Below are 21,286 nucleotides of genomic sequence, written 5' to 3'. Positions count from 1 at the left end.
AAAATAAAAATCCCTACACAGGTTAGTGGACAAAAATTGCACGAAAGATTCACCAGGGTGTACCAAGGAAGCAAGAAATTCTGCCCACGCATGGGCTCCCTTTGAAAGCGCCCCAGAAAAGTCAAAAATTCTATCTGACGAATTTACGTTCCTCCTGTCGCAATGCACCAATTGCAACATTGCCACAACGCAACGTCGCAACGAAGACGTCGCAAGTTTGTGTCCGTACAGACACGAAGTGCTCCCAGCCAATCCAGGCCTGCTTTTTTATCATATTCTTTTCATCAGAGCCAGAGATGGCGACAACATCACCATAGACCAAAATCCTAATTTTGCACTTTACTAGCGACAAGCCACGATTAGCTGTGTTTTTGAAGAAACTGAGCTATAGGTGGTCGAGATATATACCGCGAGTTAAAAAGGGCGATATAGAGCAGGTGATGCAAGTAAAATATTTTTGGTGAACTCTCTAGATGCATGCTGCAGGTGTGCTGGGGGGAGGGGTGACTGGCAAGCCTTTTGGGGGGTGATAGAAAGATGTCTTGGCTGGTTATGCCTGCAAATACAGGGCAGCTTCCGCTCATAGTGGGCGCATGCAGCGGTCCTGACGGCGCCCGCGTAAGCACTCCGGACAGGAGCAATTCCCGATTGACACAAGCTTCAAGACAGACCTATTACTTGCCTGACGAGGACTCCGAAACTGCTGAAGGTGAAAGGTCTTGCAGAAGAAAAATCCATCAGCTTTTCTTCTTATGTACCCCATCAGATGGAGTCTAGTATACATAGCCGGTGTACACTGATTCTGAGTTCATTTGATTGCACGGCTCTTGCGTATATTTAATTTTTTTTTGCCGCGGACAGGAATTTAAAGTGGGTAAAATCAAAACATCTCGCATTGAGCAAATTTGGCAGTGCTGTTTTATATGCTGATATCACGAAGAAAAGTAAACAGCAAAACAAGGTTGAATAAAAACAATCTACGTTAAGAATTTTTTATAGTCTGAACCCGTTTGAACCCATTTGAACCGGTTCGACGTGATCCGGAGCGGTTCGAACCGGAACAGAATGTCGCTCCGGAGCCGAACCCGGAACTGAACCCGAAAGGCGTGAACCCGAACCTGAACCGAACCCGAAAAAATTCCGGTTCGACACCCTGCCGCGGCGGCTGAATTTCGATGAAGGCGAAATTCTAGAGGTCCGTGTGCTGTGCGATGTTAGTGCACGTTAAAGAACCCCACGTGGTCGAAATTTCCGGAGCCCTTCACTACGGCGTCCCTCATAGCCTGAGTTGCTTTGGGACGTTAAACCCCAACAAACAAACAAACATGACGGGAGCTTGCACATCGTCGTTAGGCGGTAGGTCTGTTACATCGACGGCGCTTTGATTTTCTCTCTTGTAGTTTCACTTCGGGCGCCTGACATGCAGTACCTAATTAGTAAGCAAGGAGATAAAATAGAGCTCTTCGTGACGACACACATATGAAGAGAGCCAGCAACCAATGAACCAAGGATAGCATTTCGGCATGTTTGGATTACTTTTTTTAATTCGCGGAATTGATCAATAGGAAATTTGTAGTCCAACCATTATTTTACCTGCGAAACTGATGAGAAAGTACGTGAAAAAACAACCACACACCACCGATGGGATCCGATCTCACGACCTCCGTATGTCGCGTGCGGTACGCTCTGCCAACTGGGCTGAGACGGCGGCGGTTCAGTCTTCTATTTTCGGTGGCATTTATATGGCATGTAACCTAACCTTGAGAGTCTTCACCAGCGCCAGCCCCGACCATAGCGGCGGAGTTTGGAACGTCCTGTTATATCGCAATTGTCAAGCAGCATGGGATCGAACTGTGTGGGAGGTTGCTGTACGAGAACTTTCTCATGCTTCCTATACATCTAAACTACCAGATCTGAGACCCTCGATAAGCTAATTAGTAGTCAAGGACAGAGAATTGAGGGGCTCGTGAAGACACACATGTCAGCTAGTTCCCTTACTGTTCGATTACGTGCTATATCGCACTTGCGCTGCAACAGCACGTTCATACGTCCTCCGCTATGGTCGAGGGTGACGCTAATGAACATTCTCAGTGTTATTTTACATGCAGCATAAGTATCCCCGAAAATAGAAGAATGAACAGCCGCTGTCGTAGCTCGGTTGGTACAGCACCGCACGCCCCATGCGGAAGTCGTTGGTTGGATCCCAATGACGGCACGTGCTTTTTTTTTCTACTGTCTAGTGAATTATCTCTGCAAAAAAAGAGAAAAAGATGGTTACACTAACAATTTCCCTCTGATCAACTCCATAAATAAAAAAGCAATTTAAACATTCTGTTATCCTTTCTTAGATTTCAGTGACTGCTCTGTTTCTTGGATGGACGTACGGACGTGTGGGTGGGTGGAAAGGAAGCCTTGCCACAAGTTTGCCAAGAACTGCGCATATATATAAAAAAAAACACCTAGGCGCAAATAATTTCACAAGGACACAAAAAGAGACGGGGAGACAACGGACAGGCGCCAACTTCCAACTGTTCATTGCTCGAAAAAAACACATACATTTATAGTCTCGGGCAACGCCCACATTTACACACCACGTGCCTTATCGCAGCCGTGACTTATCGCCTAGCACGAACATTATTGCTCAGAAAATCGTACTCTGCCGCATACAACTTAACTGAAGTTTCACTCACGCACAAGGCTGCCGTTTTCTTTATGTGAAAGGCTTCCAATAAAAGTCTCGCATGCTTGAATTTGCTCTGTCCCAGAATCCTTGCCTTTTCCAGTCGAGGTGCACACTTGCACGTGTTAACGTGGCTCACCAAAGTGGCGTATTTATCTTTATTATTCGCTACCTTTTTGTCATGTTCCCCAAGGCGTTTGTTGATGCACCTCCCCGTTTGCCCTATATAGGACATTCCACAGGTCAGGGGTATCTCGTACACCACTCCTTCCATGCAGCGTATGAAGGTGCGCTGATGTTTTATGCTGCACCCAGGGCGCTCAGTGCCACAAATCCGGGGTATAAGTTAGACGAATTGGAAAAACAGCGCAATCAAAAACGAGACACAAGAGAACGACAAAACACCAGCGCTGGTGTTTTGTCGTTCTCTTGTGTCTCGTCTTTGATTGCGCTGTTTTTCCAATTCGTAAAACATGTACCAACCAGCCCGTATTTGCCCTCTTCTGGTATAAGTTTGCTCAACTTGTTTGGGGCTGAAAATACGAGCGGTACCTTGTGCCTGTTAGCCACCTTCTTCAAATTGTGTGACACTTTGTGCACATGTGAACAGCCTTGTGAACACTTTGTGAGCAGCCAAGTTTCAAGATGCAAAACCAACTAGCCCGTCAACATGCCTTACTGTACTTATATAAGGTGACGACAAAGTAGCAGTTACTGTGCACCTGAACACGCAGAAAACAGCCTCGCTAAAGTGTAACGCTGGATTTCTTTACTTGCCGTAGGCTGTATCTCTTCTCGCTGCCGTTCTCATCGCAACCGCGCTGCCCATTCACCCTACAAACTGTTCTCGAGAGATGCCAGTTTTCGTGGATAACTGTGTATTCAGGGTCGTGTGCGCCTGGCCGTTCGCGCGGCCGTTGAGAGTGACGCTTGACGGCAACACCTCCGAGTCCTTCAGAAGAGTCGTTACCCACGCAGGATACCGGCTGTCGGACCTGCTGAGGCCGAACAACGAGTTAGCCGCCGCAGTGCTGCTGTTCGCCGTCATCGGACTCCTCTTCACTGGAGTGGTCTTCGCCGCGGGACTTACCAGCCTTGCTTCCAGGTGTGGTACTACCATTGCGTAATGCCCTCATGGGCTTCAATGAACTGCACTTAACAAGGCGGAGGGTGGCTTAGAATTCGACAAAAATAAAATATCTCGCACTGTGCCCTTCCAAAGAAATAGAAATTGGCTAAACTACCCAATTCACTGCAAATTATTAGATCCGCGTAGGCCTTTCTTTCGCTTGCGGAGAACATTTTGTGTTGCTCGCGGAAACTAAGCTCTTGTCAGGCTTCTGGATTAAGCGAGTCATAGGAAGAGGGGTGGGTTTACCTTAGCTGGCAGACACTCTCAAAACAGGTCGCTGTGGTATGAACGGCACAGTTACAATCCAAAAAATTCTGCCACTGCTCTGCCACACGGTGCGTTAAAATCATGTGCTTGTATTCGCTCCTTGAGCGACAGGCACAGGGAGCATGTTTCAGCCGGAAATTGAGGTGGACCCGCAATCTACATATTTAGAGCGGTGTCAGTAACAGTGCCTCACCGATGCAAGCACGCCCGACGCCGAAGTGTAGCTATGCCAGAAATAAGCGTGGACGGAAGAGCGCAATGGCGAGCATGTTGTGCTGGTTGTCCGCGACAAGCGGCGTCCCTCGGCATGATGCGCATTCTGGCGCGAAAGTTGAGTACGTACCGATTAAGCAAGTTGCAAGTCGAGGAGCTCGTGGGCGCAAAAATTAAAGCGGATGGCAAGTGTTCGATGATTGTAGTTAGGAAAAAAAATGACTTCCCGAGGAAATTTTGGAATCACAGGAATCGTTTTGGGTAGGTAGATCGAAGTCACTCAACATTTTACGTATACACGACTAAAGTAGAAATCTAAAGGGGAACGCGGTGTTTCACTACATCAGTATGGTAATTAAGGGGAAACTTAAAGTAAATCGAGGGACGGTTTTTAGGGCAACAGGTGCTGCAACGCTGAAGATCGCAGACGAAAAGTTACCCGTATGGGGAATTTGGAGAGGAAGAAAGCGTAGGAAAGCATTCTTTATAATACAGCAACTGGACCTGATGAAATTTCCGTGATGTTGATTGCTCAGCTGGCGCCACAAAGTAAGAAGGCACTATTTAAAGCTACAGAGCAAGTGTTTCCGAGTGAACAGGTATACCAGCAGATTAGCTACACGGAAGCCTAAGCTGAATATACAAAGGTAGGGGGAACAACGCAGGCACTGACCCATACAGACCGATTGCGATAAGGTCGATTATAAATTTTCCTTCGGTGTAGGCAATCAAATATCAAAACAGAACTTTAAGAATGTATGGAGAAAAATTGATTAATGCGAAAAGTGCAAAATGGCTTTAGCCAGGAAAGACGTTTGGAGGACAACCTGTTTGTAATAATGTAGTGTATTTAAATAGCTACGACACGAAATAGGCTGCTATGTCTGACTTTTTAAGACAGGGCAGCCGGGAATTGCTGAGGGCTCTCTAACAGAAGGAGGGCTAGATGCCGACGTATTAGGGCTAATAAAATCTAGATACCCAGACATTAAAGTGCAAGTATATTAGGAAGGGCTATATAGTACGAATGAGGTGAGCATACAGAGAGGTGGGTGACAGGGGTGTTGCTTGATGCCATGCTGTTCATGATTTATAAAGCAAGGGTGGAACGCATGCTGAAGGAGAGTAGAGGTGGGTTTAATTTAACGTATAATCGACAAGGATTCACAATAGCTCAAATGCCTTTCGGGCTTAGTGTACGCCAAGATGTGCAACTTTTTGCAGATAGCCAAAGGTAGCTACAACTGTTCTAAAAAATCTGTGGGGAGGAAACAGTGAACATTGGATTCGAATTCAGTGTTGAAAAATCGGTCGTTATTGTCTTTAACGATAGCGGAACAGGAACCGTATCATTACACACATGTAAAATAAAGAAGTACAAACATATAAATTGATGAAGACAAGTAATATTTAGCGACCCATAAAGAACGTGTGAAGGCCAAAGGAAAGCGGCCTTAATGAAGCTTGGATCACTATGGGGATAAAATAAATAATAAGTGATACGAAGACTGTGGAAAGGTCTAATGGTTCTGGGGCAGACGTTTGCGAACATGGCGCTATACCTTAAATCAAGTATGCTAAAACGATTGCAGATTAACCCCAAAACAGTGGGCAGACTGGCTCTAGAGATTCATGTAAAGACAACAGGCGAAGCTCTACTGGGTTGGTCGTCTTTAAGCACGGCAAGCGCAGAGTTTTTGGAGAGACTAAGAAAAATAGATGACAAGAGGTGGGCGGCCAATGTTCTCTGAGGACACTGTCCCGCGGTGAAGGAAAAGGACTAGAAAGCTTATGTCAGAGTACACAGGGAACAACAGGGGAAAGGAAGTTACCACAAACATGAAAAACAATGTGAACAATATATACAGAGCCGGAGAGAACGAAATTTGCAATGAGGAGCCGTATGGTAATTCAAAAGGCAGCGCAATTCTTTTTGAGCCGAGACATGGTTGCCTTAGAACCAGGTAATATGGAAACAAGTATGAACGATGAGATGATATTTGTGACGCATGCGCGGGCACTGTTGAAAACATTGAACATGTTCGGGTGATCTCATCCGTGATCGTCCGTCATAGCCCGAGCCGCTTCGGGACCAAACCAAACCAATGAAGCCTTCATCCGCGCCTGGCTGTGATACACTTCATTCGAAGTTCCTCAAAAGTACTATTTGTTATTGTTCCATCGTTGTAGCAAAATTTTTTCTACAGTAACTGGACGAAGTATCTGTCCCCATCGACATGAAGATCAGGAAGATTACTTCACTTCACAGATCAAGTACCAAGCATTCCCCTTTTAATTACTGGCCCATCACTACCATTTCGTGTAAAGCTCTTGACCACATTATAGTTTCTAATATCTCGTATTTTCTCGAAGAAAAATGTTTTCCTCTCATCATCGCAGTATACATTACACAATGCTTGCTCATGTGAAACACACCTTTTCTCCTTCACCTACTAACTTCGATTAATCTTTGCCATTGTTCCTTTGCTGATTGTATTTTTTTTTTAGATTTCTCTAAGGCGTTTTGATAAGGTTTAGTATAAGTTATAAATGTACAAATTGCACCATCTTAACATGGAACGCAAACTTCTCACATGGTCGAGGTAGTTTTGTCTAATCGGTCCCAAATTGTTTCAGCGATCAATTTTAACTCGCAATGAACTAACGTTCACTCTGGCGTTCCGCAAGGTTCTGTGTTAGGCCTCTTTCTTTTTCTTATCTACAATAATGACTTCTTTTCGCGTGTTACTTCTAGTATTCAATTATTTGCAGATGTCTACGTAATGTACAGAGAAAGAGCTTCTCACAATGACACAACGCTTTACTCTAGCCTTAACGCTATTTCTGCGTGATTAAAATTATGAATAATGGAGTTTAACATCAGTAAATCAAAATGTTCGCGTGTATCAACGTTATCAAACAACTTACCTAATTACCGCCATAATAATGTTGCTTTTCACTCTGTGTCTGGTGCGTTCACAACGCATATATGATCAACAATACTAACCGAATGTTGAGATACTACGAAATTACTCAAAAGCGCCATCATCTATGAAACTACTCCGCTCTGAACTTGATACATCTGTTGGCCTCCTCAGTCGTATACTGTCCCTTACTGCACCCATTTGAAGTGGTCAAAAACCATTCCGCTTGATTTATTCTTTCTAACTACAACAGCACCGCACCGCTATGAAATCCAGTCTAAACCTTCGATCTCTTGCATCTCGTCGTAAACTCTACCGTCTTTGTCAGTTTCACAAAATTCTTTACCATGATTAATTGCGCGAGAATCACAGTTTTCCACCACGATATATATAATCCTGAATAGATCGCTCTTTCAAAGTTGTAATTCCCTCATGTAGAACAGATTATTTCTTCTACGCCTTTTTACTTCCTAAAATTGGAATCGCCTTCTCACCGAAATTACCAAAATCCGTGACCACAATCATTTTAAGAACTGTTGCGACCCGGGTAGCATGGCCGGACCGGTGATGGGACGAGGAGGATGGGAGACTGGGTTAGGAGGAAGGCAAAGAAAACTTTATACAATTATTTACATTATTTACAGTGTAAGGGAACTTCGTCAACCGGAGTCGACGGGAGTTAACAGGCCTCTCTCGGCCACACTCACAGCCGAGTTAAGTAGGGTTCGGATTACCCAGATCCCTGACTGGAGAATGAAGTTCGAAGAGCACTGTCCAATCAGATGGACAGGAGTGGACGCTGGTGTTACCACCCACGGCAGGGGCGGTGCTGGGCTGTCCCGCTCTCTCGCAGCTTGGTTGATGGGAATAGGTAAAGGCCGAGTAATCAAACACGGCTGGATATGAATCTCCCGCAGTCGACCAGCAGGAGAACGAACTTGCTTCCCCGTCGGATGTCCAGAACACGAGACCTCTGTCGAGGACACAGCCGTCTTCTGATTAACAGCAACAGCTTGACTATGCACAGCACCACTCCGTCGTCCGGCGTCCCGAGGGTAGACTCGGCCTGACTGGCGCCGCCACGTCGCCGCTGCTGTTTGCCGCTGTCAATGCCCTCGTCACCCCCTTCGCATCTTCGGCCTTCGCCGCTGCTGCCGTGGTCACCTCCGCTCAAGGAAGTCCGCTGCCCTAATCCACTTAGGCTAGGAGGGGGGCATCACAAGCACTATACTGCACCGCCGCCGTCGCGAGGTTGTCGGCCTTGTCGACTTTTCACAGTTGCTGCTTGATCGGGCCCACGTGGCCAGAAGTGCAATCACAACAGAACCCTGAAGCAAAATTTTGTACGAGTAGGCGCTGTTTGTCATGTTATATGTATTACTGCTTTTTTATTTTTCGTTTAACTGCAACCACGCCCCTCTCTAACGTCAACAGGTCAGAGGATGTGATAAATAAATAGGATTAAAATCCGAAAAAATAAAGAAAGGGTGACACGAACGATATTAGGCAAAATACTACCTGCCACCGCCCTGATTCAAACGGGATGCCATTGAATTCTATCTGTCTATCGCGCGCCAACGCAGCAGTGCGTGGTTTCCGGTTTGCCACTCTGCAGAGAGCGGCAGGTTAGTGAATCATTTCTTTAAAGTATACGGTGTGGTATTTGTGTGCCCCGTGCGCAGGGCTCTGGCGGGCCACAACCGGCCGTGCTGCGAGGGCCGCGGCGGCTCTCGTGGCACATCGAGGCACCAAGAAAGCCCCAACAGCATAGACGTGGGCGTTCACCCGACAGACACCACAATTGCCGGTGAGTCAGTCCTGCTGTGCATGGGCAACCACACGAACGTGGACCAGTCACACACCTGTGAAGAGTGCTGTTTAGTCCTGAAGCAATCCCGGAACTTCTGAAGACCCCTGCAGTTTGCCTGATCATGATATATACAAGATATTCGGTGGACGCGCGACATGCTAAACGCTCATTTGTCCAAATTATTGACAAGACTATGCGCTGGAAGGCGATTAAAACGATCAAATTGCGTACAAAAATAGTGTCTTTGCGTCCTCTGCAACGAAAGACATCGTCCAATAGGGGTAAGGCGTAAGAGCGACGATGTCAACGGCCATCAAAGCGCAGTGGTGTATTCGTCGGGAAACCCACGTACAAAACTAAACACACATGTGTACAATGTCAGAGCCCCTTAAGGTGTCAAATGTTGAATTTCATGATTGCTATCCATTAGGCTCCAGAGCCTCCGTACGCGACCCCATTCATACAATTCTTGCACTGTTTTCCCCTTGATTGGTTTATTTATTGTATTTATTGATATCACAAAGGTTGGACATTACATGATGGGTGAGCGTGTGTACGGCAGTTATTGTTGGCTGGCTTTTGGTAAGCATGACGATGACGAGACAGCTTCTAGGAGGTTTGAAAAGGCACCATTCAGACTCACTGGAATGCAGACGGTCAGTAGATGTGAAATTATTCGATACTTTTAGAACTGGGTGACCCTGTCGGTTGAGGCATAGGGGAATAGCAGGACAATAACGCCCCTCCTGTTATTGTCCTACGCATGCGCATGAGCACTGGCGCCCCACTATTCCCCTATGCCCCTAATCGATAGGGTCACCCTATTCTAAAAACCCCTGTTATAAAATGTGCGGGGATACACTTGAATCTCCGGTCCCGTTTTAATGGCCGCGCGTAATTATCACGTGGTGTTATGCGACCGCCGTTCAGGAGGTTTGCGAGGGGAAAGTACGCGCGCGACCCCCGCTTCCTTTCGCGGAGGCTTTCCTCTTTCGATTTCAATTTCGTTTATTTCACCATATACGTGGTAGGAACTCTTGGGCAAAAAGCTGCTCGAGGCAGCTTTACCGGGCCGAAAAGGCCACAGCAAAGTAGGGCAGCGTAAAGATGCAAACATCCGGGGAAAAAGACACTATAACAACGAAACTGGCATATTCGAACATGAAGACACGCAATATATAGCAAAGAGCTAGACAAGTAGTCAGTATATTCAAGCAGTGCAATCAGTGATCAGCAAGCATAATGTCTTTTAGATGTTCAGTGTACATTGCGGATGCAAAAGAGACATGACATGAAATTTCAATATTTAAAGTAAAATTTCAATATCAAGTTATACATTTTCTGATTTCTCACATTCAGGAAAGCATATTGCATGCATAAATGAAAATAAAAAAGGAAAAAAAGTTTATACACGATTAGTTAAAAAGGTACAACATAAAACAGAACAAAATAAACAATATTTTTAAGTAAACAACATTCAAGGCAGTGTTTAAATATTTATGTCATCATCATCAGCCTGACTACGCCCACTGCAGGGCAAAGGCCTCTCCCATGTCTCTCCATTTAACCCTGTCCTGTGCCAGCTGCGGCCACCGTACCCCCCCAAACTTCTTAATCTCATCCGCCCACCTAACTTTCTGCCGCCCCTTGCTACGCTTGCCTTCTTTTGGAATCCACTCCGTTACCCTTAAGGACGAGCGGTTACTTTGCCTTCGCATTACATGCCCTGCCCAAGCCCACTTCTTCCTCTTGATTTCAACTAGGATGTCATTAACCCGCGTTTGTCCCCTCACTCATTCCGCCCGCTTCCGATCTCTTTAAGTTACACCTGTAATTTTTCTTTCCATAGCTTGTTGCGTTGTCCTTAACTTAAGCTGAACAACGAAAACAGCGCAACCTTCGCGAAGGACGCAGAAAGGGGAGACGAGACACAGGCGCCTGTGTCTCGTCTCCCCTTTCTGGGTCCTTCGTGAAGTTGGCGCTGTTTTCGTTGCGATGGAAAACCAACTAACTCGTGAACCCTCTTTGTTAGCCTCCACGTTTCTGCCCCATATACGTGAATACTGGTACGATCGAGGTGTTGTATACTTTTCTCTTGAGGGATATTGGTAACTGCCATTCATGGTCTGAGAGAACCTGCCATATGCGCTTCATCCCATTCTTATCCTTCTAGTTATTTCCCTCTTATGATCCGGATCAGCGGTCACTACCTGCAATAAGTAGACATATTCCCCTGCTACTTCCAGCACCTCGCTACCAACTGCGAACTGCTGTTGCCTTGCTAGACTGTTGAATATTACTTTGGTTTTCTGCATGTTAATCTTTAGCCCCACCGTTCTGCTCTGCCTGTCTAACTGATTGATCATGTTTTGGAGTTCATGTCGTGAGTGACTCAGCAAGGCAGTGTCATAAGCGAATATGAGATTACTTAGGTATTCTCCATTAACTCTAATCCCCAACTCTTCCCATTTCAGGCCCCGGAATGCCTCCTGTAAACAGGCGGTGAATATCATTGGCGAGATTGTGTCTTCCTGCCTAGCACCTTTCCTTATTGGAATTTTATTGCTGACTTTATGGAGGACAATTGTAGCTGTGCAGTCGTTACAGATATCTTCAAATATTTTCACATAACACTCATCTACATCCTGATTCCGCAATGCCTGCATGGCAGCCGAGGTTTCTACTCAGTCAAATGCTTCCTCGTCATCCATGAAGGCTCTATATAGGGTTTGGTTATATTCTGCGCATTTCTCTATAACCTCATTGATAGTGTGAATATGGTCTATTGTCGAGTATCATTTACAAAAGCCTGCCTGATCATTTGGTTCATTGAAGTCAAAGGTCGTCCGGACTCTATTAGTGATTACCTTAGCAAACACTTTGTAGGCAACGGACAGTGAGCTGATCGGTCTGTAATTGTTGAAGTCCTTGACGTCTCCTTTCTTATGAATTAAGATAATGTTAGCGTTCTTCCAAGCTTCTGGTACGCTCGAGGTCACAAGGCATTGCGTATACAAGGTGGCTAGTTTTTCTAGCACAATCTACCCTCCGTCCTTGAACAAATCTGCTGTTACCTGATCTTCACAGCTGCTTTCTCCATTTCCATTGCTCGTAAGACATTCTTTACTTCCTCTTTCGTTACTGGCGGGATTGCCCATTGCTGTGCGCTACTTTCTCTCTCATTAACGTTCTGATTGCATTGGCTAGTGTACAGATTTGTGTCGAATTCTTCGGCTATTTCAACTGTCTTAACCATGTTGCTAATGGCACTGCCCTCCTTGTCTCTTAACGTTAATTTTCGTGTTAAGAAATTGGTGCCTCAACACGTGTATCGTAGGCTTAGTCTGAAATATGTACTGTCGCGATCATAATATTGCAGGACGTGGGAAAGCGTGGCAAAACTGCGTTCTGCGCCACCTAACGGCACACCCTCGCTCTTTCGCCCCTTGCAGGCGTCTGTGTATCGTCACTCCTACCTTAAGCGCGCCGTACGTAGCTCAGAACCGGCGCCAGGCGCCGCATCGGTATCTGACAAGCATCTGCGTAAGCCGCTGATGTGTGAAGCGGATCGCGGGGTGCCTTTCGCGGCGCAGCGACTCATGGTAGAAGAGGGAGCGTGCACTTATGTTTCTGTTTATTATCGGCCTCGCGTGACAATCAATTTTCAATGCTCAAGCGCTGAACGTACGGTCCACAAGGCTCCGAATGCCGAGATGACTAACTGCTTATGGTTGCGAAGAGCTTTGGTATACAAAGCCTTCCGCGAAAAATGCCGTGAAACAGAGAAAGGAAAAGTATATCAATGTTCGGCAACAATTCCCTCAGGTGTGTCACGCGTGTCCAGCACTCTGCGAAGCTAATGCCCCGTGGACTTGGCCTCGGCGATGCTTACTGGTTGTAGTTGATCTGTGGAGGGGTTGTAAGCTTCTAAGTCGCCGTTTTGGGGAAGTGTCGCTCATAGTCCGAACGCAGTAAAACAAAGAACACGTCACTGCGGATCCCTTCCCCTTTTCGCAAGTGGCTGCTTCGCGAAAAGCGGCAACTATATGTTTCGCCCTTCTCAGCGACTGGAGCCGACGCTAGCCGGATATTGAAGCGCCACCTGGCGCCGGTTCAGATCTACGTCCGCCGTGCGAAACGTAGGAGTGAGGCTACAGAGATCCTTGCGAAGAAAGAACGAGCGGGAGTGCGCCGTTAGGTGGCGCGGAACGCAGTTTTGCCACGCTTTCCCACGTCCCGCAATATTGTGATCGCGACAGTACGTGTTTAGAACTGTAGGCAGATTTTGTTTTAGTGACTGTTGTTTATAATTAGTTCCAAAGCGCGGAATGTACCAGTTATTAGTGTTTCTAGTAGAAACGATATGTTCGCGGCGCTGTAGTGAAGCAGTTGCAATTAGAAAGTCATGAAATGGGCTGTTGGAAGAATAAAACGCAGAACGGGGAGTCCTCCTCCTCACAGCCCGAGAGGAGCCCATTTTCTCCCGAGATATTTGGGCGAGAACCATGCATGCGCATGGATCACACATCTGCCGATGAGACCGCCGCCGCCACCGAATCGCACGGCCATCGCGCTTCGGCTGAACCTCCGCAGGCCGCGAGCACGGAACCACGCGAGGTGAGCTGAACGCATCTCTTCCCTTCCGCGTGCTTGCCCCCTTCCGCGGTTTTCACCCCGCACGTGGGCGGAACGCTCCCTCGCTACCGTGGTTGTTTGTTTGTTACTGTATTGCACTGCTCGGGATCAGTAAACGCTCTTTCGAGTAGACGACTCATATCTGTCTCCTCTGGCCCGAATCCGCCATGGTGGCGACTTATCATTCCGCTGGTTGGGGCACACAGCTCTGGCAGGTAGGGCTGGCACTCTGTTGCTAGAAGGTGATTGAATAGGGTCACTAAGGCCGGTAATGTATGAAGGGGCAAAGAATTCTTCAGTGCAAGATGAATGGTAGACGAATGTTATTAGCCTCGCGCGTAGGTTCCGTAACAATTCGAGCCAAGCCGAATGCCAGGCAAGTGTTCGGGCAGTAACTATAGGTGCACTACTTTCCATTAGGGTGTCGGCTATATCACTCCAGTCCATGGGCTGATAGTTGAAATCGCGAATAAGCGAAATACGGGTATTGGGGTACGCTACCCCTGTAATAGCGAATGGAGCTAGTTATACAAAAGCATTCTGAACGCACTGCCGGTGTCAGGCTGACGTCAGTAGACACCGATAATTACTCGAGGAGAGGAAGCATGACCCAAATCATTTACATTTCGGTTGCTACGTTCAAGCACTTCGCAACGGTGAGCATACAACCGCCGTGGCAGCCGTCAGGCCTGTCATCGGAATATTTCAAAATCAGATCGGGCAGGTTCCAATAACGGAGCAATTTATCCATGTTTCCGTTAGCAAAACGACGACGTTACTAGATGATGACCTGATAAGACCAAACAACGAATGATTTTTAGTTATTATGTTGCAAATATACTAGTGTAAAGAAGCGAGAGATGATTATTCTTAGGCTAGGCAATCTTAGTGGGCGTGATTGGTAGCTGCTACGGATTACGTTGGAGCACGTTCTCATATGCATGATCAAAAATGTAAGCTTTGCCAGCTTAAGCTAGTCTCTTGTAACAAGGTTTGCTTGTTTGTTCGTTTGTTTGTTTGTTTGTTTGTTTGTTTGTTTGTTTGTTTGTTTGTTTGTTTGTTTGTCTGTTTGTTTGTTTGTTTGTTCGTTTGTTCGTTTGTTTGAACGTCCCAGAGCGACTCAGGCTATGAGGGACGCCGTAGTGAAGGGCTCCGGAAATTTCGACCACGTGGGGTTCTTTAACGTGCGCTGACATCGCACAGTACACGGGCCTCAAGAATTTCGGCTCCATCCAAATTCGGTCGCCGCGGCCGGGATCGAAGCCGCGTCTTTCGGGTCAGCAACCGAGCGCCATAACCACTGAGCCAACTCGGCGGCCCTGTAAGGAGGTTTGAAAGATATGTGGTTAGCTATGGCGAATCCAGCAAGGCGCGTAGGAACGAGTTGAGTGCTAAGTGAAAAAACTTCACTGACTGCGTATTCAGTTCATTGGAAGCTATTACATGATGACAAAACATGTTATTTGTCCTGAAAATGAGAAAAATTTTAGAATTATTCATCGTTTTCCTTTTTCTTCTTTTAAAACGCCCAGACGATCTGCTCGTTCAATGTCATGACTTTGAACACTGACACTTAGCTTAACCTGGCAGAGGTCAGTTATCAATTTTTCAGATTCCTTCCTGCTTTCATTTTGCGCATCGTTAAGCCCTTAAAGCAGCGAACTGTTTCGCCGGGGCCTATATTTAAAGTCAGGAATGCGGGCAGTCAATGTGGATACTTGTGCAGTGCAATTAGTGGTTGTGCATTAAATATTATTTATTCGAGACTTCATGCCTCACAGGCACTGGAAGTCTCACTCAATCTTTGCAAGCCTGGTGCTTCGGTACGCGAATGTTTTTTTTTTTTTGTCCTTAGCGAGGGTTCAGTATGGTTGGCTGCCCAAAATGTAAAGACTTAGCGCAGCAAGGACATCACTGGATAATGTCAAGAAAGTGCATAATTTTTTGGAAGCCGATAGGTGAAGCTTTCAGTTGCGTGGTCAACACGAAGAGGTACGCATATTTATTTGATGGACCCAAAAAATGTCACCTTGTCGTCGACGTTTGGCAAACTCGACATTGCTGCTTTCTTGCGTCTAAGGAGCACGGCGTTGCGGTTCCGGCGCGATATATCGCTCCGGGGGCGGCCGGGGGACTCATGTAGCCATGTATGCATGGCTGCACCGGGAAGTGTCGGGGGACAGACGCTGCTTAGCCTGCCACTGTGTGAGCTGTCTACTCACACGAGCCTTTTATAGCGCTTGGCGTTAGCCGTAACTTCAGAACGCATACCACCAGGTCAGAGCGGTATCTGTCTCTTTTTCTTCCCAACAACTGATAACAGCAATGGAATTCCGTTATCAAGAAGAAAGAAAAAGCACAAGCTGGGGTGTTTCACGGCGTGTATGATGAGCAGCATGCTTGCTCTGAAGTTCTAAGATCTCCTGTCTGTAGCGGTGTTTACAGGTAGTGTTTCAGATGTGCTAGTGGTGTTCATGCGATGTGCGTATATATATGTCTCTTAATTCTCAGCATCTGTCTTGAAAACTCCTGTTTCCTTTCTTGTGCTTTTTTAGCGCCGGTGCAAGTAATCCTTAGCATGCGAAAAACGTTTGCTGGCGGCTGTGCGCCTGCGAGAAGTGCGCGACTTCCTTTTGGGCAACCTTCCAACGTGCTTGCCGCGATTGCTTAAATGACAAGATGAGCATGGCACGGACCCGCCGCGGTGGCTCAGTGGTTAGGGCGCTGGTCTACTGAGCCGGAAAAACCTGGTTTGAACCCGACCGCGGCGGCCACGTTTCGATGGAGGCGAAGCGCAAAAGGCGCCCGCGTGCTGTGCTATGTCAGTGCACGTTAAAGATCCCCAGGTGGACGAAATTATTCCGGAGACCACCACTACCGCACCTCTTTCTCTTTCTTCTTTCACTCCCTTCTTTATCCTTACGGCGCGGTTCGGGTGTCCACCGAGATATGTGAAACAGATACTGCGTCATTTCCTTTTCTCAAAAACATTTCTTTTCATGGCGCGGTAATACGCGCCTTGAGAAGACAACAAATACGGTAGACGTTGGCCCCTGCAGGGGCCAACGTCTACCGTATTTGTTGTCTTCTCAAGGCGCGTATTACTGTGGCAGCCGGGTTGTAGAGCTTCGTGCCCAGCCGCCGTAAAGTCCGATAGTAGAGCGTTCTTGCGGGCTAGCTGGCTCATGTCAATAAAACTGCGCGAGTAAGACAGGACTGGAGACATATAGAAATGAAAGCTGCGCACGTGGCGTCGTTTCCGTTTCTGTGTCTCTGGTCCGCAGTTCTACCTTTTACTGAAGTGCGATATTTATCTATCGGGAACTGCTCTTGCGCTGCGTACACTGGGTCACTGCTCCTTGGGCTCTCTGCGCCCGATAAGAGGAGTCTTGCCGAAGGAAAACCCGTGAGCATGCAAATGGAATATAATGGCGCAAGAAAACGAGGACCAGAGCACGCAAAAGACAGGACAAGCGCCTGTCTATTGATCAACTAGCTCAAACTAAAGTATTGCTGCAGCGTAAGCATGAGATCTCGTGTCGACCATGAGAAATTATTCGAGATACACTGGAACCTGCTCTTGCCTGGTAGATGGCGAGTTTACGACATCGAATTTTTGTTAATGTCTCACGCACACTTACGTATACACACCATCACACAGTGAGCGCATGCGCTGGGGACATTGTTTGAAAAAAAAGTTGACAGGTAATTGCGATAGTCGATAATGCGAAATTTGAGCGCAGCTCTTCCCACGTCACCTCCTACCGGTCGCAGGTGGCGCTGATAGCCACCCTCCGGTTGTACTTCCGTGGCAGGTGGAGTTTCGCTGTGTCTGCCAACACGCCACCTGTCGGGTGTAAGGTGGCGTGTTACGCCGACTACACCGACGACGCGGAACTCAGAAACGGGCGCCTAAGCTGCGCATTGAAACAAAGGCCGCTTTAAAGCGAAGCATTTAGTGTACATCCGATAAAAAGCAGAACATTACAACATTGTTGTTCACAGCGCTGCTTCTTACAGACCGAATGTCGATGTCCGCTGCGCATGCGCTATGGGATTTTATCAGGGCTATATAAGTATTGGTAAATGGAGATTCTTATGGTAAGTGGAGGTTCTTAAATGGAGATTTGCTGATTGGTTGTTGAATGTACGCTCATTATGCGCGACCTCCGACTAGCCCTGCAACTGGTCCCTGCAAGGAGAAGCATACTTCCACCGCAGGCGTGCGGAACGCATCCAACACATGCATGTGAAACACACTGCGTAAAAAAGCGCTAAAAAAAGGTGTCCTAGCCCTGGTGTGGGGGCGTCTTCGAGATTTTTACGGAGCCCATGGTTGCCACTGGAGTAATGCAAAACGGCGAAGGCTTCGCGTGGCGCATGTTCTCGTAACTTTCGCCGGGCCCTCTATGCAGGATCCTTAAAGGAGTATAGACACCTAAATCTGGTGGCATGTTTAATCTCTACAATCATGCGGAAGACACTACTATGCATGAATCACCACGCCGAATGGTGATTGTGACGTCAACTTGTTTTTATAGTTCACGTGGGGCATGAAAAAAACTGCATTATAATCGCTGCTTCCGCATTAATTCTCATTCCGTCTCTTGAAGCAGGCTGGTTTATCATGCTAGTGTATTAAAACGACAAAGCAGCGATTACACCGCAGTTTTGGCATGCTGCTTCATGTTACCTATAAGCACACGTTCACGTCGTAGCCATCGTTCGGGGGTCGAAACCGAAACTGCACGAGAAAGAAATTTGATAATAAATTATTTAGCGATCGTAGAAGAATGCCACGTGGTAACCCATGTATAATAATGACTTAAGCATCATTACAGAGGAGAGAACACGCACCCAAGAGTCAGGTGTCGATACTGCTTTAAAGCCGCATCCATACTGCGGCCTGTCAAAGCCGCCGCCATTTGCCGGGGCTCGAAATGCCGTTACTCAGTTTCGCGGTTCCTCTCTTTGTCGCAGCGGGAGGACCGGCCCTGGTGGCGCCGCACTACAACGTGTCGCTGATGCACTTGGCCGAAGCCCGGCCGCCGGCCCCCAGCTGCCCGCCGCCGGACATGGTAAGCAAGCAGAGCGCCCTGCTGCTGCTGCAGCTGACCGACAGGCTCTGTCTCACCTGCTTTTCTCGGCGGCGGTCAGTCGCTTCTGGGCTAGCGCGCTCTGCATTCATGAGTTTATGAAAGCGCCCTCACCGACAGCTGCGAATGCTGAGTAGTTCAAAGTCATAATCGTGTGATATCGAGCGCACACTCTCGACACTGGACTTATTCAAAACTGCCCGAGTGCAGGAGACGTCTAACCATTTTTTTTTAAACATGAGGTGTCAGCCGTCGGTGCCCTGAATATATTTAGTGCGCCACCTTACAATTGGTTGTGACCGGCGTAGTGTGTGTTTTTGTTTTCTTCTCCCCAGAGTTACCCGTCGTCGCAGTCGATCAGCCAGACCAGTCCCTCGATCAAAGTGGAACCCAAATACTACGCGCGAAGCTAGACGAGATCCGCCTGCCTCGAGTCGGCCTAGCGATGCTCGGAATGTGTTCTCGCGTCCCGATCAGCGAGAATGGGAGTTGTTGGGGCCACTGCTTGATGCCTCCGGCGCCGAGCTTCGTTCGCCCCAGAAGCGCAGCCGTGGAGAAGGGATTCTCTGTGTCTACCTTCAGCGTTATTTTTCGGGCGCATGTAAATAAAGGATGAGATGCTAGAAATGGACGTGATTACCGCGTTCATGCCCTCTCGTATGTGTTCAGAGAACTTGACCGCTCTGTGCAGTAGGCATGCATTGTAAAAGGAAGAAACTGTGTTTGGTACGCTTTTCAAAGCTAGGCACCATGCACGCCTCTGGGGTCATTCACAAGTTATGCTGAAATGCGTCTGCTGGCGCAGCGGCAACTCGTCGCGTCGCGTCCTTCTTGGAGAGATAACTATAGCAGCTCAGCGGGACGGCAGAACCGTGTTCTCGTAGCTGCCGTGTGAAAAACTGAACTCTTATCGAATTAGAACAACGCAGCTGATTTGTTAATCGACTGTTTCCGAACGTGGCGGCTGCCTCACGCAAGCTGGTCACGAGCTCTCCTCAGAAATGGTTGCGAGTGGCGAAGGGAACAAGCGCACAAAATTTGCTTAAGCGTGAAGCCAGTCCATAAAGTGGCGCATCAGGCCGCAGTGTGGCGTTGCCATCGCTTTCCTCGCTCCTCGTTTGCTTTGGCATTTATGCTATACTATCTAGTTTTATTGACCATAGGTCCTCTAATAGCCGGGCGTCTGTCAAGCCTTCAGTTTATGATGTCAAGAACAGCGGAAGCCACTGCCACCTTGCCCAGCTCGATAACAGAGTGGCAACCTGACTCCCGTTGGTGAACAGTCGCAATGGCCCCGGAATTCCCATGGAGTTCCCGGGGAAAATGCCGCGGTCTTGAGGCTATCTGCTGATGAAAGTTTTCAGTGATGCAGCAAATCCGCTGTCACTGTTGCGTTGAAGACTGCTGGACCTTTTAGCGAGTATATGAGGGCTGTTTTGAGATGTTGATGCGCTCCTGCGCTCCTCTTCGGTATATTTTTTGACAAATGCTGTGAAAAGTACCCGAGTCCTATGCGAGTGACGTTGATATCGTTTACTGAAAGTATTTGTGAACTGGTGAATAATGGCGTGACTCCTGTATTGAGGATCTGTGTGTGAAATGTGGATTGCGCATGACAGCCTCAACGGTTGTTGTTGTGTGGCGTCACCGTTGAGTTTACCGAGTTTTTTCATACTTGCTGCCCAGGACACTTACACTGAACGCTAAAATTACTGAGATCACGAAGGAATGTTTGTTTTGTTTCGGCACCGTAAGCGGCGATCAGAATCGTTGAGAAGATACCCGAAGATACCCCTCGATTGTGATGGCTGCAGCTCAGTCAACGAACACACCTGTGTCTAGCGTTAGATATACGGCGCAGTAGAGGTCATGAGCATGGCGATTACGAAATAAGACGCGATCAGTTTGATTTGTGCCGTTCTAAAAGCACTTAAATTCTGACAATAAGTTCGCGTGTCTGTGCGAACGTTCTCAATAACGGGCTTGTTCATGGCTTTCATTTTCTTCGCGCATTTGTTTGAGTCATGTTATGTTGTTTTTATGTATATAAAAAGGACTGGCTCAATAAATGCATTAGGTCAGTGCTGCGTCCAGTTTGCTCCTTTCTCTGTGTTTTAGGTGTCCTTGCGCTCTTTGTCAATGAATAATCCACCAAACGGCTAAACTCTGCAGCTCGCCGCCGGATTTCCGTCTCAGTGGATGTCTCCGTTTCTTATAATGCGCATTAACAGTAGACACACTACCTGAGGCGGCGTAACTGGAGCAGCAGTGCGTTCTTTATCTCGCGCTGCCACAGGGTGCGTGGATGCGCTAGCTAACTATTCTTTTGTACAGCGTAAGGATGGTTCAACTCGGGAAAGCTTACGCCATCTTAACACACACCCTGCTGTCTTCACATTACACTCATCGGTACTCTGCGTTTCTACAAGGCATCTCGGCGTGTTCGCCGACGGCGTCTGAATTCGGGCTTGCGCAGTCAGGTCATGCGACGCGCCGGCGGACGTCTGACGCCTTCGTTGTTTCTTCGTA

General features: G+C 47.5%; 1 protein-coding gene across 3 annotated transcripts in view; it reads left to right on the top strand.

Annotated features, from left to right (window-relative positions):
* Positions 1-20,838, top strand: part of LOC149349416 (uncharacterized) — a 51,588-nt gene extending 30,750 nt beyond the window's left edge. Inside the window, exons 2-6 of one of the 3 annotated variants that reach the window (XR_016290064.1) lie at positions 3,659-3,785; positions 8,899-9,023; positions 13,488-13,643; positions 18,642-18,739; positions 19,093-19,130. Coding sequence is in view for 2 of the 3 variants with exons in the window: in XM_089578344.1 (XP_089434470.1) it covers positions 3,659-3,785; positions 18,642-18,739; positions 19,093-19,373 (506 nt within the window). In the remaining variant the exon portion in view is untranslated. Of the gene's footprint in view, positions 1-3,658; positions 3,786-8,898; positions 9,024-13,487; positions 13,644-18,641; positions 18,740-19,092 lie in introns of all 3 variants that reach the window. The other 2 variants (XM_089578345.1, XM_089578344.1) reach the window with 2 other exon arrangements.
* The last annotated feature ends 448 nt before the right edge of the window (positions 20,839-21,286 follow it).

The sequence above is a fragment of the Amblyomma mixtum genome, chromosome 3 (assembly GCF_055824585.1).
Source record: "Amblyomma mixtum isolate Tamu chromosome 3, ASM5582458v1, whole genome shotgun sequence".
Classification (NCBI taxonomy): Eukaryota; Metazoa; Arthropoda; class Arachnida; order Ixodida; family Ixodidae; genus Amblyomma; species Amblyomma mixtum.
This window is presented reverse-complemented; position numbering and strand designations above follow the sequence as displayed.